This window comes from Ovis aries, chromosome 1, assembly GCF_016772045.2.
Source record: "Ovis aries strain OAR_USU_Benz2616 breed Rambouillet chromosome 1, ARS-UI_Ramb_v3.0, whole genome shotgun sequence".
NCBI classification, from domain to species: Eukaryota; Metazoa; Chordata; class Mammalia; order Artiodactyla; family Bovidae; genus Ovis; species Ovis aries.
In genome coordinates, this window is record NC_056054.1 from 184,623,806 (window position 1) to 184,650,352 (window position 26,547).

General features: G+C 41.1%; 1 protein-coding gene across 3 annotated transcripts in view; it reads right to left on the bottom strand.

Moving 5' to 3' along the window:
* Positions 1-3,670: 3,670 nt before the first annotated feature.
* The window catches only part of IGSF11 (immunoglobulin superfamily member 11), a 141,293-nt gene continuing 118,416 nt past the window's right edge, over positions 3,671-26,547 (bottom strand). For 2 of the 3 annotated variants that reach the window (XM_042231740.2, XM_060404323.1), the window contains 4 exons: positions 23,123-23,278; positions 12,047-12,169; positions 10,863-11,013; positions 3,671-9,391 (listed from right to left, as the gene is read on the bottom strand). In XM_042231740.2, the coding sequence (XP_042087674.1) occupies positions 8,932-9,391; positions 10,863-11,013; positions 12,047-12,169; positions 23,123-23,278 (890 nt within the window). In that variant the 3' untranslated portion in view covers positions 3,671-8,931. The remainder of the gene's footprint in view (positions 9,392-10,862; positions 11,014-12,046; positions 12,170-23,122; positions 23,279-26,547) is intronic. The other variant, XM_015092457.4, reaches the window with a different exon arrangement.

Sequence of the window (26,547 nt, forward strand, 5' to 3'; positions counted from 1 at the left end):
GTTAAAAAAGAAGACTCAAAAACTTGACTCTGTAGAGAAAAATAATTTCCAGAAGGTCAGAGATGGAAATCTCCAACCATTAAAAACACTTGGACAAAGAATGATTAAAAGGAATTCAGAGTTCTGTCTATGCCATGTCAAATTTGAGGCAATGCCAAGACTTTTAACATTTATCAGCTATCTTAATGAAGGAACAGTCTATGAAACTACATGAGCAATACTGTGGGCTCTACAACTTACTGGCTTTGTGACCTTGAGCAAATTACTTAACCCAAAGCCTTGGTTTCCTCATCTGTATGATTAGAATAACAGTAAACATGTAAGTGTGTTGTGATGATTAAATAGGATGTACACAAAGTGATTAGCATGCTGCCTGACATACAGTTGGTGCTCTATAAATGCTGATGTTTCCCCACCCTCCCTTTTAATCCTTCTCAGTGATTTAAAATTGATGGTAACCAGAATATAGACCTACTATTTTCTAATAAAATGTGGGAAACTAGGAAACAAGCATTTATTTAGTCAGACTGCCGAGTCTTTTCCTTTCTCTTAAAACAAAAAGAATCTCAAAGGGCTAGTTTATATGCACCAGCACTCAAATAGCACCTCTGGCAAGAAGAGTTGGAACACTAAGTAGGCATTCCAGGTAAAAGTAGGTAAAAGACCTATCACCTGGAAACTTAAACTTCTGAACTACTACTGCTGCTGCTAAGTCACTTCAGTCGTGTCCGACTGTGTGACCCCATAGACGGCTACTACTAATAATGGCTATTATTGAGTGTTTGGGCTTCACTGGGGGCTCAAACAGTAAAGAATGTGCCTGCAATGCAGGAGACCTAAGTTTGATCCCTGGGTTGGGAAAAACGCCTGGAGAAGGGAACAGCTACCCACTCCAGTATTCCTGCCTGGAAAATCCCATGGACAGAGGAGCCTAGAGGGCTACAGTCCATGGAGTCATGAAGAATCAGACATGGCTGAAGTGATTCAGCATGCACCTTTAAGATTGTGAAGGCAGATGAAATAATGGGTGTAAAGTGAATAGCGTAGTGTCCAGCTGTAATAAATACTCAATGTGTGTGTGTGTGTTCAGTCAGCTCAGTTCAGTTCAGTCACTCAGTCGTGTCTGACTCTTTGCGACCCCATGAATTGCAGCACGCCAGGCCTCCCTGTCCATCACCATCTCCCGGAGTTCACTCAGACTCACGTCCATTGAGTCAGTGATGCCATCCAGCCATCTCGTCCTCTGTCGTCCCCTTCTCCTCCTGCCCCCAATCCCTCCCAGCATCAGAGTCTTTTCCAATGAGTCAACCCTTCGCATGAGGTGGCCAAAGTACTGGAGTTTCGGCTTCAGCATCATTCCTTCCATAGAAATCCCAGGGCTGGTCTCCTTCAGAATGGACTGGTTGGATCTCCCTGCAGTCCAAGGGACTCTCAAGAGTCTTTTCCAACACCACAGTTCAAAAGCATCAATTCTTCGGCACTCAGCCTTCTTCACAGCCCAACTCTCACATCCTTACATGACCACAGGAAAAACCATAGCCTTGACTAGGCGGACCTCTGTTGGCAAAGTAATGTCTCTGCTTAGTTTGGGTTAATTAGGGATCTTCCCAACCCAAGGATAGAACCCATGTCTCTAATGTCTCCTGCATTGGCAGGTGGGTTCTTACCACTAGCGCCACCTGGAGTAGCCGCTGTTATTTCTATTTTGTAGAAGAATTTGAGCCTTCAAGAATTTTTTAACTTGTCCTATTAAATGGGCAACTACAATGCATCCATGTACTTATACACAGATGTAAAATTTGTTCAAGCACAAAATATAAATCTCTAAATCTGATGAACATAGTGAGCATTGATGGATGGTATAGAAATGTAGCTTCAATGGAATTTTTTTAGTCTAAATTATCTAGTTATCCAACCTGCCAAAATTAGGTATCAACTGAACTCACAGTGTTAAATACACAGCAGGCACTCACACTTATTGCTTTAATACTTTTGTCTCTATCATTAACGTCTTTTGATTAAGTCAGAATTTTGTACCCTGCCTTTACTTAAAATAGGGATGAATACCTATTCACAAGGGAGCTGTGAAGAAAAGCTATAAATAACTATATACACATAAAATTTACAAGTCTGCATTGCATTCAGCTCTCCATATTTTACTGTAAGATTGAGTATTATTTTACTAAACATAAGTTAGATGGCTATCGGAAAGAGGGCCCCTAAAAGGCAAAACAACTAGGACCCCAGATCTCTCCTCCAGACATGGGTTCCTGACAGATTACTGATGAGTTTGGCCAAACTGCTTAACCTATCATGGCCTCAGCTTCTGGAGTTGTAAAATATAAGTGATGGTTATCTTTTACATAGGACTGTGATAAGGTGAAATGAATTAATGTGTGCATGCATTTTAAAAAGTGCCAGCCATGTAGAAAACACAAAACAAGTAATAGCTATTAGTATTTTTATGTAAAGCACCTCATAGCTAATTTACGTGGGTTTCTTCCTAATCAACATATTTATTATGTTCTCTCTACAGCTTTTGCAAAGAATACTGCATCCCCAGTATAACAGCAAATACCACCAAGGAAAGTGATACAATCATTCGCCCCCTGGGGGAACGACTCTGATGCACCATTACTTAAGGAATTTACTGATACTTGACTACTACTTTTAACACCTGAGATTAAGAGACCAATCCTATATGTCTGGTTTCATCAAGTTAGCATATCCTTCAAGTACTTTCTCTGAGCAAAGCAATGTGCTAAGTGTTGTGACCACAACCAAAGTCTAGAAGAGATCCTCTTCTAGAGAAGACAGAAGAGATCCTCCTGTCTGCTTAAAATTGTGTGTGTGTGTGTGTATACACATACATATATATACTCATATAATTATGACGCTAACTGTAACTATTTGCTTATAGGTCTGGTTCCGCCTGTAATATGAGCTCCTCAAGGACAGCTGGGGTCACTGATTTTCTCTTTTACCTCCAACACCTAGAACAGTGTTTAGTACTCAATAAGGGATCAAAACTGATTCTGGCATAACTCAAGTTGTAGTCTAGCAGAGGAGTTCAATCTTGTATGCAAATACATGAATATATGCATACAAAAACAGGAATGTAATACAGACTATGATAATTCCTTCATGGGTAATAAATGCTATGTGGACAGTGAGAAGTAGTAGTCACTTTTCACTAGACTAAAAGAGTGTTTTATGGAACGCGGAGTATTTGTACTTGTGGTTCAGGAAGATTTGGGTGGGGATAAGTGGAAGATGGGGGCTTCCCAGGTGGCACTAGTAGTAAAGAACCTGCCTGTCAATGCAGGAGACTAAGACATGGGTTCGATCCCTGGGTCAGGAAGATCCCCTGGAGGAGGGCATGGCAACCCACTCCAGTATTGTTGCCTGGAGAATCCCATGGACAGAGGAGTCTGGCAGGCAACAGTCCATGAGGTAACACAGAGTCAGACACGACTGGAGTCACAGCATGTAGGCAGGGGGATGATGTAGGAAAAAAGGGAGTAGGGAAAAAAAAAAGAGGGAAAAAAAAGAACAAGCTAATTCAAGAAAAGATAAAGAGACCTAGAGCAAAATTTGCATGTAGAAGACTAGCAGACATTGAGAGTGGAAAGATAGTGAACCACTAGCGGAATGAATGGGATGAATCACGCCAAGGAGTAAGAATTTTATTTAGTACACAATTGAGAATCCTTAAAGCTATCAAACAGTACAGTACTATAAGATGTGTTTGAAAGTGAAAGTGAAGTCGCTCAGTCATATCCGACTCTGCAATCCCGGGGACTGTAAGCCACCAGGCTCCTCCATCCATGAGATTCTCCAGGCAAGAATACTGGAGGGGGTTGGCATTTCCTTCTCCAGGGGATCTTCCTGACCCAGGGATCAAACCCAGGTCTCCCACATTGCAGGCAGACGCTTTAACCTCTGAGCCACCAGGGAAGCCCATAAGATGTGTTTAACTGCTGATTATTTTAAAAAGAAAAGTTCTAGGATTTCTGGTTCCAACCAAGATGGAGTAGCCCCATTACAAGTCCTATGGTAAGATACATTTTCCCTCTTACAATGAAAAAAGCCTGGACATACAAGCACAGCAACACTGTAAAGTGGGGAGACGACTCATAGGACCTGAGTCCGGAAGCTGAGCCTACATTCACACCTAGCACCAAGGTGAAACAAGATGATACAAAACAAGTTACTTGACACTCCAATTCCCCCTCCCTGCTCCCCTCTACCCCCTCGTTTCAGCAGGCCCAACAGGGAAGGGTAGTCTCCACCCCATCCACCATCAGTGAGCAGCAGGTCCAGCAGGGAAGGGCAGTGTCCACCCCACCCACCATCAGTGAGCAGCAGGCCCAGCAGGGCAGGGCAGTGCCCACCCCACCCACCATCAGTGAGGCAGAGTGAGGAGCACTCCTACTCCCTCCTCCACTGCTGGACACAGGGCAGAGCTGAGTTTCGTTTGCCACCCTGAGGCAACAAGTGGAGTGAGTCAGCACTCTGCCTCCTCCTTCCTGGGTGCCAGCTGGCCCAGCAGGAGCTGAGCTTACACGCCCACTTGAGGTTCGTGCCCTGCTTTCAGCAAGAGGGTGAAAGTGGGCTGAGGAGGAGCATCCTTCTACCCCACCCATCTGCAGAGAGACCCTGTCAACACTCCACTTTCACTGATGTGGGGCCCAGCAGATAACACACACACTCATCTGGCTCTGGTGCCACACCTCAACAAAGAGAACGCCTGCTAAAAAATAAAATACCAAAAAAAAAGGTTCTAGAATCTCATAATATCCAGAATCGTTCAAGGAAAAAATCACACACTACCCCAAGAACCAGGAAAATCACAACTTGAATGAGAAAAGATGATCAATAAACGCCAACATCAAGATGAATCAGAGGTTGGAATTATCTGGCAAGGTTTTTTAACACATTCATAATAAAAATATTTCAATAATTCTTCAATAAGCAATTATGAAGTCTCTTGAAACTAACTAAAAAACTAGAAAATCTTGTAAAAAAAAAAAAGGAATGAAGTTATAATACATGCTACAATGTGGATGAACGTAAAACATATTAAGTAAATTAAGTCAGTCACATATATACACATACTGTATGATATCATTTATATGAAATCTCCAGAGTTGGCAAATCTGTTGAGACAGAAAGTAAATGAGTGGTTGCCTGGGGCTGAAGGTGGTGCAGAATAAGAAGTGACTCAGTGGCTACAGGTTCTTTTGGGAGTGATGAAAACCGTACTAAAATTAGATTTTGGTGATGTTTGTACAATTCTGCAAACATACTAAAAACTACTGAATTGTATACTTTAGATAAGTGAACTTTGTTGCATAAATTATATCTCAACATAATATAGATTGAAATTTAATAATTAAATTTTCTTTTAAAAAGGAATCAAATGTAAGTTATTAAACTAAAAAATAAAATACAGTAACTAAAACACTTGTTGGCTGGGCTCGACAGAAGTGTGGAAACAATAGAGGACAGAAATCAGTAAACCTGAAGACAGCTCAGGAGGATTTACTCTAAACAACAGAGAGAAAATAGACTGAAAAAATGAAGAGGGCCTCCGGAACCTGTGAAACGAAAGATTCATCATCAGAGTCTCAGAAAGATCTGAGAGAAACAGTGGGGCTCAAAGAGTATTTTAGGAAATAACGGCTGAATACTTTCCAGATTTTTCACAGGTAGAAAGAAAAGAACTGTCAACCATGAATTCTATACCCAATGAGGAATGAAAGGGAAATAAAGGCATTTTTTTGGAAAAAAGAAAACTAACAGAATTTGTTGCTTGCAGACCTACCCTTACAAATTGGCTGACGGGAGTTCTTTAAACAGAAAAAAGAATGATTTTTTAAAAAGGAACATTGGACCGAGAGGAAAAAAGAAAGAAAAATGAAAAAGCACATACAGGAGTATATACAATGAACTTCTCATGAGTTTTTAAAATTGTGTTTGATGACTGAAATGAAAATCATATACCATCTTATGATCAAGAAAAAGATATTTAAAAGTGGGGACAGAAAAGGGATATGTGTGGAATCAGTGTTCACACTTCACTGGAAGTGGTAAAATGCTGATATAAGTAGACTGTGATGTTATATATGCTTATTGTAATTCTTAGAATAAACACTGTAAAATTTATACAAAGTGATATACTCAAAAACACTAAAATATAGAGAAGAAATCCTAAAAATTATTCAAGTAATCCACAAGGAGTTAAGAAAAGAGAAGCAAACAATAGGAAATTGAGAAAAAAGGAGGGGAAAAATGGCAGCTTTAATCCCTAAATATATCAACAATTACCTTAAATGTAAATGGTGTAAATACCCCAATTAAAAGACAGGTATTTGCAGATACAAAAATATGATCCAACCAATGAGCTATCTGTAAGAAACTTCCTTCAAATACAATACCAGTATAAGAGTTGTTGATCAGTCACTAAGTCATGTCCGACTCTCTGTGACCCCAATGAGTGTAGCATACCAGGCTCCTCTTTCTTTCACCATCTCCCAGAGTTTTCTCAAATTCATGTCCATTAATTCAGTGTCAAACTTCTAATGATAAAGAATGGAGCTGGGCTTGCCTGGTGGCTTGGTGGTAAAGAATCTGTCTGCCAATGCAGGAGGCACGGGTTCAATCCCTGGTCCAAGAAGATCCCACATGCCCCAGAGCAACGAAGCCAGTGCATCCCAACTGTTGAGGCTGTGCTCTAGAGGCTGGGAGCCACAACTACTGAAGCCTGTGCAGCCCAGAGCCCGTGCTCTGCAACAAGAGAAGCCACAGCTACAAGAAGCCTGCACGCCCAAAACACAGAGTAGCCCCCACACTCCAAAATTAAAGGAAAGCCCATGCAGCAGCAAAGATCTAGCACAGCCGGGGTGGGGGGCAGGGGGAAGAGTGGAGCTAAGTAATTTTTAGAATACTATATGCTCATTAAAATTTAACAGAATGGAAAAATGCTTATAACATCAAGAGTACATTAAATACAAAATCATGCATCATTAGCATATAAGTAAAAACAACTTTTTTATATGAATAAACTTTTATTGAATTTTAGATAATTAGAAAGAATAAAGAAATGCAAGATAAATGCTTTTGAAACAACATCTGACAGTATCATCTTTTTTGTCATTGGTATTTTCACTTTTCTTTATAAAAAGTATAGACATTCATTTATTTAAATTTTTACAAAGTCAAGAACCATCAAATGGAAAATATAAGTAATGCTGAAGTAAATTCAGCTTTTCATCAATATTGGGATGGTTGCAGTGGCCAGGTTCAGAGCTTAGCCCTCCTGGAAAAATAATGTATGCAGCAGCTGTTGGTTTCCATTATTCAAATAAGTCTGAAAACCAGGAGGCCACTTCCTGTGACGACTGTTCTTGCAGGTGAAGAGGGCAAAAAGCATAGTGGGATGACAGAATGAAAGGCAATAACGGGGAAAGAAAAGATGGCCTGATCGGATCACAGGGTCAGAATCATAAAAAATTTAGGAAACAAATCTGGGACGAAACCATTCGTGTGTTGCTTAGAGTGTGATTAAGGCGAGACTGTCACCAACACAAGCACGGCCAGAGCTACAGAGCACGCAGAGTGTGGAGAGTCTGTGGATCACCTGGTGGGCTCCCAGGCTAGGTAACGGACCACAGAGGGTCTCTTTACAGTGGTGTAAAACGCACTAGGGCAAAACTGCAACCCTGAGCTGTGACAAGTACAGGGCAGAGCCTCCCAGGAGCATATCTGAAGACATTCCTTTTGTCTGGGTCTTTTCTCTTTTGCAAATCTAATCATTATAGAAACAAAAAGCAAACCGCCACAAAGCAACTCCTGCCTCCCTTTAACAACCTAGAAACCTCAACTTGTCAAACAAGGAAAAAGTTACCTCCCACAGTACAAAGGCCTGGGGTGCTGCCCTCATTAAGAGCGGCCAGGTGTGACAGCAAGGGAGACCTGGACGGCCCTGCTCTGACAGGCTGCCAGGAATTCCTTTCCACACGCCTGCATGACCCAGGTCTTTCATGAAGGGCCTCCTGCCAGGTTCAAGCCACATAATCTCAATGAACATGGTGTTAATAGTAGTCTTTACCTTCCTAACCCAAAGCCTCTCACTTATTTTCTTTAAAAAAAAAAAAAAAAAGTTTTCTTTTTAAAAATATTTTCCCAGGAAATAAGGAACAGTAATCGTCATGGACCTACAAAAGACCCCAGAAAAACATAGACAGGCAATAATCTGTCAATATAGAAGTACTCCAAATATGAAATTCATGGTCCAGGAAGAGATAAATAAATAAATATGACAGGGCTTCTCCAAGAAGTTTCTAGTTTTCACCCATTCCTTACTGACTTTTGTTGGTGTAAAAAGTTTTGATTCTATGATACAACAGCGAGCCCTGTGAAGACCAACACTCGCCATTTATGCCATTTGGCCCCTACAGCGGGAGGGGATGGGGAGAGGCCAGACGATGTACAGGGGTGCTCAGTATGTTTTCTAAAGACACCTACCTTTTGAAATAATTTCATTATTTAAACTCCATGTGGCACTTTATTCTCTTGAAAAATTATTACGTTAGGCGCGAATTAAAAAAACAAGCCCGTCTGGACTGCAGATGGGTTTTCAGTGCTACTCTGCTTTTACCCTCCTTCCTTGGCTTGGCACATCTGTGAGATCCAGCTTTCTGAATGGAATCCTGAGACCACTCGGGTGGGGGAATATGTCTTCATGCCGGAACATTCCAGCTCGGTTTACAAATCTTAGTGGCCAGGTCACAGCACGGCCTCCTTCTCTGTGCTTTTTACTAGGATCATTGTCAGGAAATTGTCCTTCCCAGCGCTCTGCCACCCCACCCTCCCCCGGGAATGAGGGCATCCTTAGCTTCTTGTCTGCACATTCCCTCCGCCGGCGTCCTATACCAGGGACCCGGCCCGACTCTGGGCTGGCACCATGACAGGGACAGCGCCGATGCGCTCCAGGGCGGCTTGGCTGATGGTGTAGGAGTGTGCGTGCAGTGACGGGACAGGCGGAGGCCGGGCCTTCCTGCCTACGGAACCGTTGCTCCTGGACGCGGCCTGCGGTGACGACCCTCTGTGGGTTGTCACTACCAGAGTCTTATGCGGGGCTGGGGCCAGATGGCTGCCGTTGGCATAGATGGCTGGCACACTGGCATCGCCCGAGTGGAGGGAAAAGGACTGGCGCAAGTCACCGAAGTGGCCGAAAGACTCCGTGTTCCTGTGCACTTTGGGGTTGCTGCTCCAGTAGCGGCTGTTGTAGGTATTGGAAGAGGTCAGTGTGTTGTTCTCCGAGGAGGATATCTCCGTGTGAAATGCTTTGGCAGAAGAAGAACATTTGGGTGGAAGATCATCCTCTCTGAAAATGAACAAAAGCAAAGGTGTTGTCAGAATTTACCTGATGTCCACCCTACCCTTCTGCCTAGGACTCTTTCTTCTCATATTTAGGCTAACATGTCTGTGAAATTCACCCCCTCAGGACAGACCACACTGTGCTCAGGAAAGCAAGCAAGGCAAACACCAGGCCTCGGTGCTGACGTTCATTCCCTTTAAGACAATGCTTAAGAAAAATTCTCCCTCAGCGTCTCAGTCTCCAAGAGAAAACAAAGTACTATCAAATCTTCCAAAGACTATGTCTTCCAATGTAGTTGAAATATATATATATATATATATATATGCACACGCATGTGTGTGTGTGTGTGTGTGTGTGTACACATAGTGCTCTAAATAGGAAAATAGTTCATGAAGAAATCCACTGAGCTAGCTGCTATAAAATAGCGAAGAAACTGTCCTATGGATGTAGCAACTTCAAAAAACTACTAGGGCTGGCTTGATGTGCATTTTGGGGTATTTGGGAAATCGCTGTGGTGTGCTGATGAGAGGTTTTTCCCATTAGTCTTACACTGGGACGAAATCTGTGCAAACCCTTAAGACTTATAAGAGCCTAAGACACGTTCTTAACTTAATCTAAGATGCTAACTAATTCACCTAACATTTCTTGAGCACCAGGCATTTTATTAGATGTTTCATATGAAAAAAAAAAGAGCTCTTCTACCCAAGACAAGGGCCTAAGTCAACTGTGAGAATGTGGCACCTGGATTAGTCTTGGACCTGATCGGGGAATGTATTGAAGAGATGCATGAAGAGGGACCCCAAGTATGGTCCAGGAAGAGGGACCCCAAGTATGGTCCAGGAAGAGGGTGGGAGCCAAAGGGAAAGGCTCGAGGCACGAGGGCAGACAGAACAGACTGGAGCTGTGCATGTCATTTTTAATAAGGATATTGACGTGATGCCGTCTAAGCCTGAGCCTGAACCCCCTTATTCCCACAATACACAGAGGGTCACCTTTCTCTCAATATCATTTGACATTCTTTCCTTGCGATGTTCACGTTCTCCACTCAGTTGTTTTCAACCAAGTCACATTGGTTTGGTCTATCCATACAGGTGGTATTCTTTCTTGTTTACGATCTCATCATGTATAAATGCCAATATTAAAGACATGTTCTAAAGTAATTTTTCTACTATGGCAGCCACCTAACCCCACCCACCCTGAAGCTATGGGAGGAAATGAGGAGATTCTTCACTTGTGACCTCCTCAGTGGGCACACGCCAGACTAGCCGCTGCTCCCCATCCATGATCCAGTAAATAAAGCTGAGCAGTCAATGAGAACGAGTGACGTAACTTACAAGAAACGATCATTTGGCTACTTTAAACTGTCTGGGTTAAAGTTGTAAGATTAGCAAAGAAACCTTAGCTGCCAAATAGAAATGGAATAGAAACACAGATACTGGGTATGCCAATGTCAGGATAAATTATCTGACACACAAACCTTATTTCATTAGGAATTTCTTCTTCCTCCTCCTCTTTATTTTTGCTTCTCCAGTAAAAGAATGCCCCTAAAATTAGTGCAATGCAAAAAATGATAATAACTGCACCAGTGCCAATGGCTCCAGCTATTAGTCCAATGCTCCTGGGCTGGGCTGCAAAATATATTTAAGGTATATTTAAAGAAAAAAGGAGAGAGAGAGAGAGAGAAATAGAATATGCTCATACAACTTCATAAATAGTTAAGACTACGCAAGAATCTTCTTAAAATGCACAAAACTGCCTACAGTATTGCACCCATCTAAAGTTAAATCTTGCCTAACTTTCTGTATCCCCAGTGGCTAGGACTAAAACAACAGGCTCACAAACATTTATTGAATGAATAAACAGTCAGACAACTCACAGCTGCAGGAGAGTCACCGCCACAGCAGAGTAGGAAAAAGACCGTACCTGATTGCTTCTCTGTGTGCGTGCACGCTAAGTCGCTTCAGCTGTGTCCAGCTCTCTGCAATCTATGGACTGTGGCCTGCCAGACTACTCTGTCCATGGGATTCCCCAGGCAAGAATACCGGAGTGGACTGCCATGCCCTCCTCCAGGGGATCTTGCCGACCCAAGGATTGAACCCAGGTCTCCTGCACTACAGGTGGATTCTTAAGCCACCCGGGAAGCTGACTAATTGCCTAACCTGCCCACAGTGAACCCAGCAAGCAGCGGGATAATTTATCACCTCCTCTTAGATTATTCCCTTTTGCAGCTGGAATTCAAATAACCCAGGATTCTCAACTAGAGAAAAAATGTCTGCTCTACTTAGGTATGACCTGGGCACCCAACATTTTAGCAGACATAAGGGATTAGAAGAAAATACAAAAAAGGTCTTGCAATGACCAGAAGGTCACTCCAAATTTTTATGTCTCCAGCGCTACACAATCAGAACTGATTTGATTCTAATGATCAAATCACCTACACCTGAGGAGAAGACAGTTTCATAAAGAACAAGTCTTATTGCTGAGGCTGAAAAGTACATTAATATATTTCGGTAACATTTTCAATAATGATTAAAATCAAAACAATTTCTATTTTCTCTTCAAATGACCTACGTCCCATTGAGCGAAACTCTTCATTCCCTGGTTTAATGAAGATCTTGGCACTTCAGAACCAGAGTGGACATCAGAACTTCACATACTTACGAGAAATGACCTGGAGATCCAAAAGACAGGTGCTGGTCCCAATGGCATTAGAAGCCACACACTGGTACAAGCCTGACGACAGGGCGCTGATGTTCCGGATAGTGACTGTTCCCTGGACCTGGTCTGTCACAAAAATAAGTCAGGTGAGGATTTCAGAAAGAAAATAGGAAACCAAAAAAATCAGCAGAAGGCTATAAAAACAAATGAACAGTGAAGAACTATCAATATCATTTTTCTGGAGAGAGTTTTTGGTTTATGAATGTTAAAGACTATATCATAAAATAAAGTTAAAGACCTGCTGCTACAGAAAAAAGTGAAATTAGTTGCTCAGTCATGTCCGACTCTTGGGACTCCATGGACTGTTGCCCACCAGGCTCCTCTGTCCATGGGATTCTCCAGGCAAGAATAATGGAGTGGGCTGTCATGCCCTCCTTCAGGGGATCTTCCCAATCCAGGGATCGAGCCTAGGTCTCCCACATTGCAGGCAGATTCTTTAATAGCTGAGCCACCAGGAAGAGCTACAGAGGACTGTCCAAAATAAGGGCCATCTCACAGCCTAATCTGCAGATTAATGTGAGGTCCTAAAGGTGAGCAGCCTTCCTTGAGGAAATGTTGGCTAATGCCTGTTTTAGAGAATCTACGATCATAAATACTGAATTTTAATTCTGAAGAAATGCTGTAATACAAAAATGAAGTTAAACCCATTATACTAATATTTGCTTCATCCTTAATGAGGAAAATATCCACTCTGTGCTCCAAGGTGTAGACTGTTACTCCCTTTCAGTAATGATTATAACCATTCCTAAGTCCAGCTCCTCCACAAAGTGGACACCAAGACAAGCAAGAGGTTTACTGGAGGCAATGGCAGTAAAGGAAGCAGAGAGGAACCTGCAGAAAGAAGGGAGATTCTGACCACCATGAAGGGGAGAGGGAAGAAAGGAGGGGGCGTCTCAGACTGCAGCACAATGCTGCTGAAGTCTCCAGCAGGCTGATGGGGAGTGCTGGAGACAAAGTCCCCTGTTTCAGGCATCTCGCTCCTTGCAGGACAGGCCTGTATTAGCAGCCCCGCTGAGAATGGTGGCTGGCTGGGAGCAGTCCAGGCAAAGCCTGCCTGGGTGGGAATTAGTGGTGGATGCCGGAGGAAGCCGCTGAGGCTGTCAGTCAGTCATGCTCCCCACAGCAGATCTGAGCCAGGCATTTTCAAGGTGATCACAATGATATTACAAAGAACTATTTCAGTGCTTCACATTCCAGTCATTTATCAACATTAGGACAATTTATTTATTCCTTATAAACAAAATGTAAATGACTTGATAAAAACCAAAGTTAATAGTTATTACTATGTGCCAAGTACTGGCCAAGCTTTTATACGTTATTATCCTCATTGTTACAATCACTCTTAGAGGTATTATTATTATTAATCCCATTGAACAGATAAGGAAACTGAGGCTTCAGAAGAGTAATAAGATTACACAACTGGGCACCAGGAATTACAGCTGGATGGAGGGCTGTCTTACCTCTTAGTTCAGGGCTTCACTGCCTCCCTTAGGCAGAACATAACCATCAGTCACCTCAGCTCCTCTAAACAGCAGCACATCAGGAAAGGCTCCTAACGGCTCGGTTTCTGGCGCAAAGTCCACACTCCTCGGGCAAAACCTAGGGCTCTCACTACACTGTGCTGACAACCCTGACGTGAAACTAAGACTGAATCACCTAGTTCCTGCTGGCAATCTTCACAGACCAAAGGCAGAAGCAGGGTCATCTAAGAAATAAATATTTATTGAGCACCTTTCTGTGTACCAGGTAATTTCTGAGGATGGGATACAATGATGAACCAGACAAACGCAGCCCTGTACTTTAATGAGACAAGTAGGCAAGAAATCATAATAAGTGGGGTAAGTGCCATAACCAGAGGATATAGGATGCTGGGGAGCACAGAAGAGGGACATCTGATGAGGATGAGCAAACTCTCGAAGATCCCCAGACAGCAACCGCCCTCAGGGTTATCTCGCTGCATTCTAACATAATACAGTGGGTAGTGTTAACAAGGACTCTGAATCATCAACACACTCGGAAATTAACATCAGTATACAGGCCAGGAAAAGCAGGGCTTCTTTGGTTTTGTTTCTGCTATTGCTTTTCAGTGGAAGAATGTAAATGATCCAACCCATACTATATGGATATTCTTACTAAATGGATATCTTACTTAGACATTTGAACTGTACTGTACACACCCAAGTCAATATACCTGGTAGTAATTTGGTTCACACTTACATGTTACTTCCTTTTCCTTAAGAACACACAGTTCTGATGGCTACCAATGTCTGGGCCTTTCAGTGAACTCACTCAGAGAGTTGGGCGGGTCTGGAGGGAAACTGTTTTCTCCTCCTCTGTGTTCTATTTGACTTCCCAGGCTCTCACAAATGTCTCTCCCATGTGTTCCCCAGCACCCTGTATTCTTTAGTGCTGGAACTTACCCCATTTATTATCATTTCTTACCTACTTGTCTCATTAAGATAATGGACTGGCTTTTTCTTGTTTATCACGGTATCACCATCCTCAGAAATTACCCAGCACACGGAAAGGTATGCAACAAAGAAATAAATGGGCTATCTTCGCTTGAGTGTCTACTGTGTACCACATGCACTATACTAAGAGTTTTACATGTCTCTTTAGTTTTACAAACCTTAAGTTTTATATTCTGTACTTTTCAAAGGTGACAAAGCTCAGAGAAGCTATGCAATTGGTCCAAGATCGCACAAGACACAAGTAGCAGCACACAAAATCAGGTCTGTCTGTGTCCAAAGCTCATAATCACCATACCTCCACTTGCCTTTCTAGTAAGGTACTTAATACCATAATATTCTCCGGGGTACATCTGTAGGATATTTTCTAACCTTGCAATCAATGTCCCAGTGCTGTTAGTCTTAAACTAAGCCATCTGTGTAAATCCATCTTCAATACATTAGCAAATGTCATCATTCAAGAAAACCATAATCTTTGGACCACTAACTCCCCCCCAGTTCCACACACTGTATTACTGTCTTCATAAATCCTGAAAGTCTAGAAATTTGATCAGCTCACACCAAGCCACTGATTGTGTTGACATTTCCATAGAGAGAATTAGAAAAAAATTAACAGCTGATCTAATAAGCAGCCTTCTGGCATGTGGAAAAGGTAAACTGTAAAGATTCATGCTGAAAAGTTATTTTTAAAAGGTGAAGTCACTGTTTTTCCCTTTTTCCCCTTTACCTCTAAAGACACCATAAGTGGAGTGATTTAAGACAAGTGTTTTTCCATGAGGCGGACACACCATGCTGGAGTTAACTTGGAACAGCATCAGGGGATGAGACAGATTCATCAATAAGACAGGAAGCAGAAGAGGGCTGTTTCTATGCAGTCAGGGCAACGCAGACATGGGGCACCTCTACCACCAGCCCCAGATGCTCCACGCCACAGTGCAGGACCCATTCTGAAATGAGGTGTCAATCCCCTAATGGGTCACTTCACTTGGCCTGCTCTGGCACAGACTAACTTGCGGAAATGAAGCTGTAGAATAAATATCCTTTTGATGTTCTTTCTTTTAAAGAACAGGGGAAGTTTAACAGGGTGGAACTACAATTTGGAAAGCAACAAACTGCATCACACTCCGCTTGGTTTTAGTTCACAGCAAGGATCCCACATGAGATGCTGACCTCCACCAGAAAGCCCTACGGAATTTAGAGAGAAATAAATACAAGCACACATTTCCACTTCCATCCTTTCTCCTTAGTTCCAGAATCACTTCTCTGCCGCCTAGTCAATGGTAAACTGGCTGAGAGTGTGTGTTCTAGACTCAGGGTGGCGCCTGTTCTGTCACTGCCTAGCTAGGTGGTCATGAATCTGCCTCCTCTTCCGTAGGCTACCGTGAAGACTAGGTGAGAAAATGCACAGCGCCTGGGAAGGCTTCTATGTAGGAATCTCCTCTTGGCATGGCCTGAGAAATTTATATCCTTTTCTGATTTATGAGGAAAATCAGCCAAGAAATTGGGAAAATGCTAAATGTCTCAAAATTCCAATAAATATTAATACTCAGGATTTGAGGTTGAGAGATCAGACTTAACAAAATCAAATTATTCAATGTTATATGATTTATGCATTTTAAAAATAATATGTGACCATAATAATTAACAGTGAGTCATTTCTTATATTAAAATTCAGAATTAGTCTACATAAAAAACAATGAATACATGGTTTATTGTTATTTGAACAACATATGACATATATTATGACATACTATGTATTTTAATAATATGTAAAAAATTATTTCAATTAGATGCAAATGTTTGATAATAAAAAGTAATAAAAATAGGAATATTAACACAAAATAAAACCTATTTAAAAATTCAAAGATAATATGACAAATACTTAATATTTAAACTCTGTCATTCTAAAAGAAAATTTAAAAACATGATACAGCGTTAAGTATCCAACAGCCTTGATCTTTGTTCCATGCCAAATTTTTCAGACATAGAAAATTTCATTTCCTTTTTGTGTTGATGTTGGTTGAATTAAGATGGAGATGGAAAAGGGAAACAGAGAAAAATTACACAGTAGGGTTGTGAATCTGTCAGTTATGTCTTCTTTTTTTCAACCTATCCTGGGCCTCTGTTGTTTAAAAGTTGTTAAATTTCACTGCTTCTCTATGCTTAATATGCACTTTTGTGTTATTTTAACTGTTACTGGCTATTTAAACGGTTTCTTTGCTGTTCATCTAAAGCACCAGGCACACTCCTGCCTCAGGGACTCCATTCACCTGGCTGTTCCTTCTGCCTAGAATGCTCTCCAGCCCCCATATTCTCAGGCCCAATTCCTTTAACATCTTCCAGTCTTTGCTAGAATATCATCTTCTCTAGGAGGCTTACCCTAAGAATCTTTTTCAAATTTCAGCTCCTCATGCCTCATGGCACCCAGTCCCATCACTTCATGGCAAATAGAACGGGAAAAAGTAGAAGCAGTGATAGCTTTTATTTTCTTGGGTTCCAAAATCAGGGCGGACGGTGGCTGCAGCCCTGAAATTAGAAGACATTTGCTCCTTGGAAGGAAAGCTATGACAAACCTAGACAGTGTATTAAAAAGCAGAGATAACACTTTGCTGACAAAGGTCCATATAGTCAAACCTATGGTTTTCCCAGTAGTCATGTACAGATATGAGAGGTGGACCATAAAGAAGGCTGAGCACCAAAGAATTGATGCTTTTGAACTGTGGTGCTGGAGAAGTCTTGAGACTCCCCTGGACTGCATGGAGATTAAACCAGTCAAATCTAAAGGAAATCAACCCTGAATATTCGTTGGAAGGACTGATGCTGAAGCTCCAATACTTTGGATACCTAATGAGAAGAACCAACTCATTGGAAAAGATCCTGATGCTGGGAAAGACTGAAGGCAAAAAGAGGAAGCAGGTGGCAGAGGATGAGATGGTTGGATGGCATCACTGACTCAGTGGACATGAATATGAGCAAACTCCAAGAGGCAGTAAAGGGCAGGGAAGCCTGGTGTGCTGCAGTCCGTGAGGTGGCAAAGAATCAGACAAGACTTAGTGATTGAACAACGACAACATACAAAAGTATAAATAAAATCAAAAGCTTGGTTTAGGCAGGATTGATTAAAAACATAAAGATGAAAAGGACCAACAGAATTAGGGATGAAAGAGGGAACAGAAATGCATAGAGTTTTAAAATTCATGAAGGAATAATAATAATAATGATAATATAAATGCTAGTATTTATTAAGTGCTTATACATGCCAGATGTTGTGCTAAACATTTTACATGTGCTATCATTTAATCTTTATTTCACCCTGTGAGGCAGTTACTATCATTGTCTCCATTTTACACAGAAGAAGACCAAGGCTGTCACATAGCCAGCAGTTCCTGGAGCTGTGATTCCACACCACATTCTCTTGACTCCAAAACCTGCACTCTTACATACACACTTGGGTTTTCATGTAGAGAATACAACTTGATGCTACTATGCATAAGCATAGACAAAAGATACATTTTCTAGAAAAATAAAGGTATAGAAAATCTTATTAAACCTACTACATTAGAGAAACAAAATCAGTAGCCAAAGAGCTATTGAAAAAAAAAAAAAAACACCAACAACAACAGAACAGTAAGGCAAAGCTTTGACAAGCGAATTCTACAAAATCATCAGAGAACCTATGTTTTCTTATCCATGCTGTTTCAGAGCACGGAAAAATGAGGAAGGGCCACCCAACTCAATTTATGAGGGTTTACTATACTGCAAGGAGACCCAGCCAGTCCATTCTGAAGGAGATCAGCTCTGGGAGTTCTTTGGAAGGAATGATGCTGAAGCTGAAGCTCCAGTACTGTGGCCACCTCATGCGAACAGCTGACTCATTGGAAAAGACTCTGATGCTGGGAGGGATTGGGGACAGGAGGAGAAGGGGACGACCGAGGATGAGATGGCTGGATGGCATCCCTGACTCGATGGACGTGAGTCTGAGTGAACTCCGGGAGTTGCTGATGGACAGGGAGGCCTGGTGTGCTGCGATTCATGGGGTCGCAAAGAGTCGGACACGACTGAGTGACTGAACTGAACTGAACTACACTCTGACTAAAACTCAAGCAAGGATAATAGAAGACAGAAAAATATGGGCCATTCTCACTTATGATCACAGATGATTAAGTTTTATTAAACTTGATGAGATGTTCTATTAAACAGATGAGAAAGTTCTATTAAAATATAAGCATACCAAATATTAGTAATTTATTTAAAAATAATGACAAATAGAATTTATTCCAGAAGAAGAGGATGGTTTAAAGTCTGGAAATAATGCAATTCACTTATTGACACTGCGGCTGTATAATTCTCTATTGTGGAGGCTGACCTATGCCTCACAATGCTCAGCAGCATCCCTGGCCTCTACCCACTGGCTGCTAGTAGCATCTTCCTCCCAGCTGTGACAACTCAAAGTGTCTCCAGACATCACCAAGTGAAACTGTCCCTGGATCAGAACCACTGATGCAAAGGCTGATGAACCGTCTCAATGGGACCTGGGCCAACTGTACAGGCCTAATGGAACAAGGGCCAAACTGCTGTATTTTGCTTCAATTAATATCCATCAAATATAGTTTCCACCCCTTTTAGAATTCAAAGTATTTATATGCCAAAAGTACAATACTAAATCCACTTTGTAATTCCTCTGTATGAAAACAAACTGCATCTCCAAAGGATGCTGGTTCTAAATTTCTTCAGTCTTTAGCATCCACATATAAACTATACAAAAACAACTTTTTGGTAACTTTTATTGTGACATAACTTTTAGTTTATAGAAAATTGAAAGAATACTACCAGGAATTCTTGTGTATCATATATCATCTACTCAGATTTCACAGTTATTTATATTTTGCCCTATTTGGTTATTATTTCCTTGGAATTTAACAGAAATATCCTCCTGGACCATGTAAGAGCAAGTAGACAACATTGCACCTTTTTATCACTAAGTACTTAGTATTTCCTAAGGACAAAGACATTACATAATCACAGGACAAGTATCAAAGTCAAGAAATTAAATATTGCTACAACAGTATTATTCAGTTGAAACTCAGATTTTATCCATTGCCCAGTAACGTCCTTTATAGCTATTTCTTCCCCTGTCCAGTTTGTAATCTAGGATTCTGTATTACACTTAGTTGTTTTAACTCTTTGGTCTCTCTTTATTAACTCTGTATTTTGTACTGGGGTACAGCCAATTAACAATGTTGTGATAGTTTCAGGGGAACAGCAAAGGGGCTCAGCCATACATATACATGTACCCATCCTCCCCCAAACTCCCCTCCCATCCAGGCTGCCACAGAATATTGAGCAGAGCCCCCTGTGCTATACAGTAGGTCCTTGTTGGTTACCCATTTACATACAGCGGTGTGCACCCGTCCATCCCAAACTCCCCAGCTATCCCTTCCCCCATCCCCCTCGCCCCCGCCTAGCAACCATTAAGTTTGTTCTCTGACTCCTCAGTCTCTTTCAGTCTAGGACAGTTTGCCTGTGTCTTCATCCCCTGCTGGATATTTCCTCGTGATTGGACTCAGGTGATGTGTTTTGACAGAAATGCTGAAGCAATGATGCTGTGTCCTTCTCACACCATAAGACATGAGGCATACAACAGCAGTTTGCCACAACACTGGTTGTGTGGTTACAGTGGTGTCCCCCAGGCCTCTCTACTATAAAGTCACTATTTACTCTTTGTGACTAGTAAGTTATTTGTGGGAAAATACTTTGGAACTAGTAAACATGTTTCTCATCAAACGGCAGCTCCTATTTCGACACCGGGGATGATTTTCCAACGGTCATTCCTTCTACCGACACTGGTAGCCGTTCTAACATAAGAAAATGCTCTCCTCTCTCCCCCATTTATTTATGTCTATCAGCAGGGGTTGTGCGGTAGTTTGAGCATTCTTTGGCATTGCCTTTCTTTGGGATTGGAATGAAAACTGACCTTTTCCAGTCCTGTGGCCACTGCTGAGTTTTCCAGATTTGCTGGCATATTGAGTGCAGCACTTTCACAGCACCATCTTTCAGGGTTTGAAATAGCTCAACTGGAATTCCATCACCTCCACTAGCTTTGTTCATAGTGATGCTTTCTAAGGCCCACTTGACTTCACATTCCAGGATGTCTGGCTCTAGGTGAGTGATCACACCATCGTGATTATCCGAGTCGTGAAGATCTTTTTTGTACAGTTCATCTGTGTATTCTTGCCACCTCTTCTTAATATCTTTGGCTTCTGTTAGGTCCATACCATTTCTGTCCTTTATCGAGCCCATCTTTGCATGAAATGTTCCCTTGGTATCTCTAATTTTCTTGAAGAGATCTCTAGTCTTTCCCATTCTGTTCTTTTCCTCTATTTCTTTGCATTGATCACTGAAGAAGGCTTTCTTATCTCTTCTTGCTATTCTTTGGAACTCTGCATTCAGATGCTTGTATCTTTCCTTTTCTCCTTTGCCTTTCGCCTCTCTTCTTTTCACAGCTATCTATAAGGCCGATTCAGGGATTCTCACTGTATTCAGTGGATTACATTATTATTTCAATGTTCACACTGTCCCAGATTTGTCCTAGAAGGATCTCCTTCAAGTAAGCCCCTATACATGGTCAATTCTAATCCCCAAATATTATGCTCTGTCACTGCTCAGACTTCTGGGGTGCCCTCTTCTGGAGTCAGTTACTCTTTTCTCAGGAATGCATATTGAATTTATATTAAGCAAATGTATACACATTAGTAAAATAAATCTTCTAAAAGATTTCTAAGTTATTTTGGGATTATATGCTATTTTGTCTATTGGATTAATGCAGATATTAAGAGGTGAATTTAATTAAAAATCAGACTCATTTAATGTGTATTATTATAATACATGAAGTTATCCAAAGTTAAGTCTGATAACCAATCCAGAGTTGGAATTACAAGACACATGCTGTCATCATTGGCATTCATGTTCACTTTTACAGCTCAAGTACCAAAGAATATGCAAGTTGCAAAGAAGATATCAAAAAATTTAACTAATATCTATTTATTAAGAAACAAGTAGGTATGGAAGGCTCCTTGTATAGATACTCACAAGTTACATACAACCATTTTTAAACTTTCATTTAATCCCAAACCCAGCCCAATATTTCAAAGAAATGTTATAAATCATAGAATCTTAATGCTGATACAGAGGTGTTGGAGATGATATTGTTAAATCCCTTTATTTTACAAAAAGACAACACACACACAAAACAGATAACACAGGCCCAACGAAGTGAACTGTCATAGAAATAGTTACTGGAAAATCTAGGACTTGAATATAGTTTTCAGGATATAAAGACAAGAGCTATTCTAAACATACCACTTACAACATTAAGATTAACAGATCAGTCTACACACACACACACACACACACACACACACACACCCACAAAGCTATTTAGCCTCACAGTATGGTTGAAACATCCAGCAATAAACAGTCAGTAGGGAACAACAGCACTGCAGTCATCATTGTTAGAATAACCCAGAAGTTGTTATGGTGAAAAACGCTTTTTAAAATAATACTGGGATAGGTTAATTAAAAAGTGATAGGAAGATCCATTAATAATTTCTGTGGGGATTCTTAAAGGAAACTGAAAAGCTCTTAAGAGGCTGGTGATCCTGGTTCTTTAATGTCCAACTTCACCATAGAACTTGGGACTTTTCTTCCCATGACAAGTATACACCATCAATACGATTCAGACTTATCAAGCATAACTAAGGTTGTTTGGGACCTCTCCATTAATTGTCAGTTTCTTAAGTTAAGATCTGTAAATCTTCCCTGAGAATGCTAGAAGAGAAATGATCTGTATTAGAGGTGATGTAACACACAAGATGGCAAAAATTTATTTCCTTGGAATAGAAATTATATGTATAATTCTAGAATTTCCCTCATTTCATAAGTTTTCCTCAGTTTTCAAGGGTGTCTCCTTTAATATCAAATCTAAGCAGCTGGATTTACATGCAGAAAGCCCTTGATGATACTCATGCCTCCTCCATCTTTACCTGTCTGCTGTGATCAACGCCTGGATCTCCCATGATCTGAGGACTTTTGCTGCTCTCTTTCCCATCTTCCTCCTCTAATTAGACTTGAGGCTGAAAAGGATGATTAACCCTCTCATGACTATGTGGATGTTTCTCATACTAACACAGGCAATCGTTTCTTAAGTAGGAAGTAGATTCTCAGTTATAAACTTCAAGGATTGTTTTACAGTTAGCAATTCAAAGAAACTACCAATTAGCTATTTTAAATCTTCACTACAAAGAAACAATTTCCATATATAGTTACCACTGGATAAGATACATTTCATAAAGTCAGCAATGAGAAGATGAAAGAAAATATTTTTATACTCTTTAAAGCTGAAAACACAAAACAATCCTGATAAATTTTCAGCAGTTACAAATACAGTGTGCTCTTTTTCAAAATCTATTAAAGTTAATTACCTTGTGAATCACCTGCAAATTGAAATTTTCCATGATAATGAATTAAATGGACAAAGCAACACCATACATACCCTGAGTGGCTGTTGGAGGTAGTTTGAGGGTATTGTCTAACTTCTCCCAAAGGTAAGTTGGTCGAGGAATGCCTTCCTCTGAGCTACAGAGCAGGATGACATCGCTGCCGATATCCTGTGACCCTTGGATTTGGCAGTGTGGGGCAGAAGGGGGAACTGTAACAAGAAGGATAAGTAACAGAGGATACATTTACCATGAGCCAGAGGATGACAGCAGAGACATCAACACTCAGCACACTGGAGCCTCAGATAGCACTGTTGGGGAACACATACCAGAAGACCACCTCGTGAGCAAAGCCAGTGAACAGTGTGTGCTTATTCGCAGGACTTGGTCATGAGCGCAGGGCCAACAACTTCAGCTGGTGGGAGCAAATATATAAAAAGGGCAACACCTTCTGATTATATTTTCAAGATACCTTATGGTTTTCGTTTCACTGTTTTTTTCCTCCAAAGATGTGTTCTCAAATAATTTTTTAAATCCTTCTGTCGACGTATTGCTTTTAAAAGCATTACTGAATTCACACAAGTTCACAGCGGCATTATTCACAATAGCTAAAAAGTGGAAATAACCCAAGTGTCTATAGATGAATGGATGAACAAAATATAGTATGGACATACAATGGATAAGGAAATTCTGACACAGGCTACAACATGGATGAAGCCGGAGAATATAATGTTAAGTGAAAAATTCAGTTCTAAAAAGAAAAATAATGTATGACTCCACTTATATGCAGTCCCTAGGGTACTCAAATTCACAGAAAAAAACAGAAAAGTGATTTCCAGCAGCTGAGGGGACAGAAAAATGTCATTTAATGGGTAGAGTTTTATCTTTGCAAGTTGAAGAAAGTTCTGGAGATTAGTCCAAACACCACTGAACTGCTCTCTTAAAAACTGGCTAAGATGGTAAATTTTTGTTATATTTTAACCATAATTAAACTTTTTTAATTGATGAAAGAGCCCATTTGTAAATAAGATATTTCAAGGAACAGTACCCACTTACCCTGCCAGCTACTCTTGGCTAAAACCACCTTAACATTGATCTTAACTCTAGTTAAGAACACAGTTAACTCTACTAACAAAACCAGACACACTAACGTTATACCAACTTCTGTTCTATAGTAAGGGGAGCTAGAATGAGGTTCAAGTATATCTACTACTTGATAGTAACACATGGACATTTCATTATCATTAAGAAAGATAAGGACACAAAAGATGTGAAACACAAACTTTTCCAAGAAAGAACACTAAAGGGAGAAGGTGGTAGTTCACAGTAAAAAAGCAAGCAAATAAAAATATAACCTAAGCCCATGGCTTGGACTCTCATAATGCGTGCTGCTGCTGCTGCTAAGTCGCTTCAGTTGTGTCCGACTCTGTGCGACCCCATAGACGGCAGCCCATCAGGCTCCCCCGTCCCTGGGATTCTCCAGGCAAGAACACAGGAGTGGGTTGCCATTGCCTTCTCCAATGCATGCAAGTGAAAAGTGAAAGTGAAATCACTCAGTCATGTCCAACTCTTAGCGACTCCATGGACTGCAGCCCACCAGGCTCCTCTGCCCATAGGATTTTCCAGGCAAGAGTACTGGACTGGGGTGCCATTGCCTTCTCCAGGGTAATGCGTGCAGTAGAGTTTAAGTGGGTGGTGCACTTGTAATGCTAGTGACTTTTCAATAAATATGTTCAACCCTGAAAAAAATGAATGAATGAGTAGAAAATGAATGCTCTATACAGAGGAACCAGGAAAGAAAATGGGTGGGGAGGAGAAAACACTGAAAGGGTATAGGCAGAAAGACTGAAAAATCTCAGGGGATCTTAAGTGCTGTAATGGGATAAACCAACCTCAATTTACTGACTTACCACTGCCACTGTGACACTACGAGAGGAAACCCAAAACAATTACTTGAAGGTGGCATTAACTTTATATGAATTAAGCATTTTTTTTCCTTCTTTAAAAATGAAAAATAAACAAACCTGAATCATGTGGGAAGTTCATTATCTACACTATATATGTGAATAACAAAATAATGTTAAATCCTAACAGTACTCTGTATTTAGTATACAAGAGTGTTTTAAAGTCTGTGTAAGTTTAATATATTTGAGAAAATGGTAGTTTGAGGACTGTGAGAACAAGGTACCGGAACTACAGCATTTTCTCATCTGAAGAAGGACAATGGAAAGAACCGCCAACACCGGTATCCCCGAGTGACTCAGCCGTGGAAGGGAAAGGGGGAGCCTGAGCTAGGGAATCCCGGAATCGACTCTGAGACCTGAGTAGGATGGAGGACAGTCTGGAGCATCCGCCTTCTCTAAGTACTTCTGTCTCCTCAAGTGAGCTCAATGTAGCCACTTCTACCACAAATACCCATTTATGAGGCAGCACTTTATCTCAGAGGCAGCAGAACTGAGAAATAAAACATGTTTAGGATGAACTTAATTTAGCATGAGACAGTCTACCTGCATGGTATAATGGAAAGAATACTGGTTTAAGCAAAGAGATCTACATTTTAATCCGAGCTTTACTGTCATTCATGGTCTACACAACCTTGATGTTGGTGGCTGTTGGTGGTTTAGTTAATAAGTCATGTTCAACTCTTGCAACTCCATGGACCGCCATGCTCCTCTGTTCATGGGATTTACCAAACAAGAATACTGGAGTGAGTAGCCATGTCCTTCTCCAGGGGATCTTCCCGATCCAAGGATCAAACCTGGGTCTCCTGCATTGTGGGCAGATTCCTTACTGACTGAGCCACCAGGGAAGCCCACATAACCTTGGAAAAGGCTCCAAATCTATTTGGTCTCAGTATTAAGACTGAGTTGATCATATAATTTATCATTCAAACGATTTTTTTTGAGTGAATAATAGGTTGAAAGTAACTATTTTTTTTAAGTAAAAGGAAGTATTATTAAAATTCTGCCAGAACAAAAGTTAAAGCTTAGAAGAGTCGTGGGCCTATTTAGCATCACATAACTAGGAAGCAGTGGCAAATTTATTCTCATGTGTGCGAAGCTCCCTGCTCCCTACACATTATCAAACATTCATGATTTAATTTGCATCCAACAATGTCTTATCTTATGGTAAAGAACTCGCCTGCCAATGCAGGAGATGCAAGAGACACGGGTTCAATCCCTGGGTTGGGAATAGCAAATGGAGGAGGGCATGGTAACCAACTCCAGTATTTTTGCCTGAAGAATCCCATGGGTAGAGGAGCCTAGTACCACAGTCCACACGGTCGCAAAGAGCTGGACACGACTGAAGTGACTGGGCACACACATAAAAGCTTAGGAAAAGTGAGGGGCTACTTTTGATGGTATTTTTACTGCCTTTCTCCACCTTCAGGAAAAGTCATTTGAGAACCACCTGAAATGGAGTAATGGGTGCAGAGACTATATGAAGAGGCACAGAGAAGCAGAGTGCAGATGTGGCTACA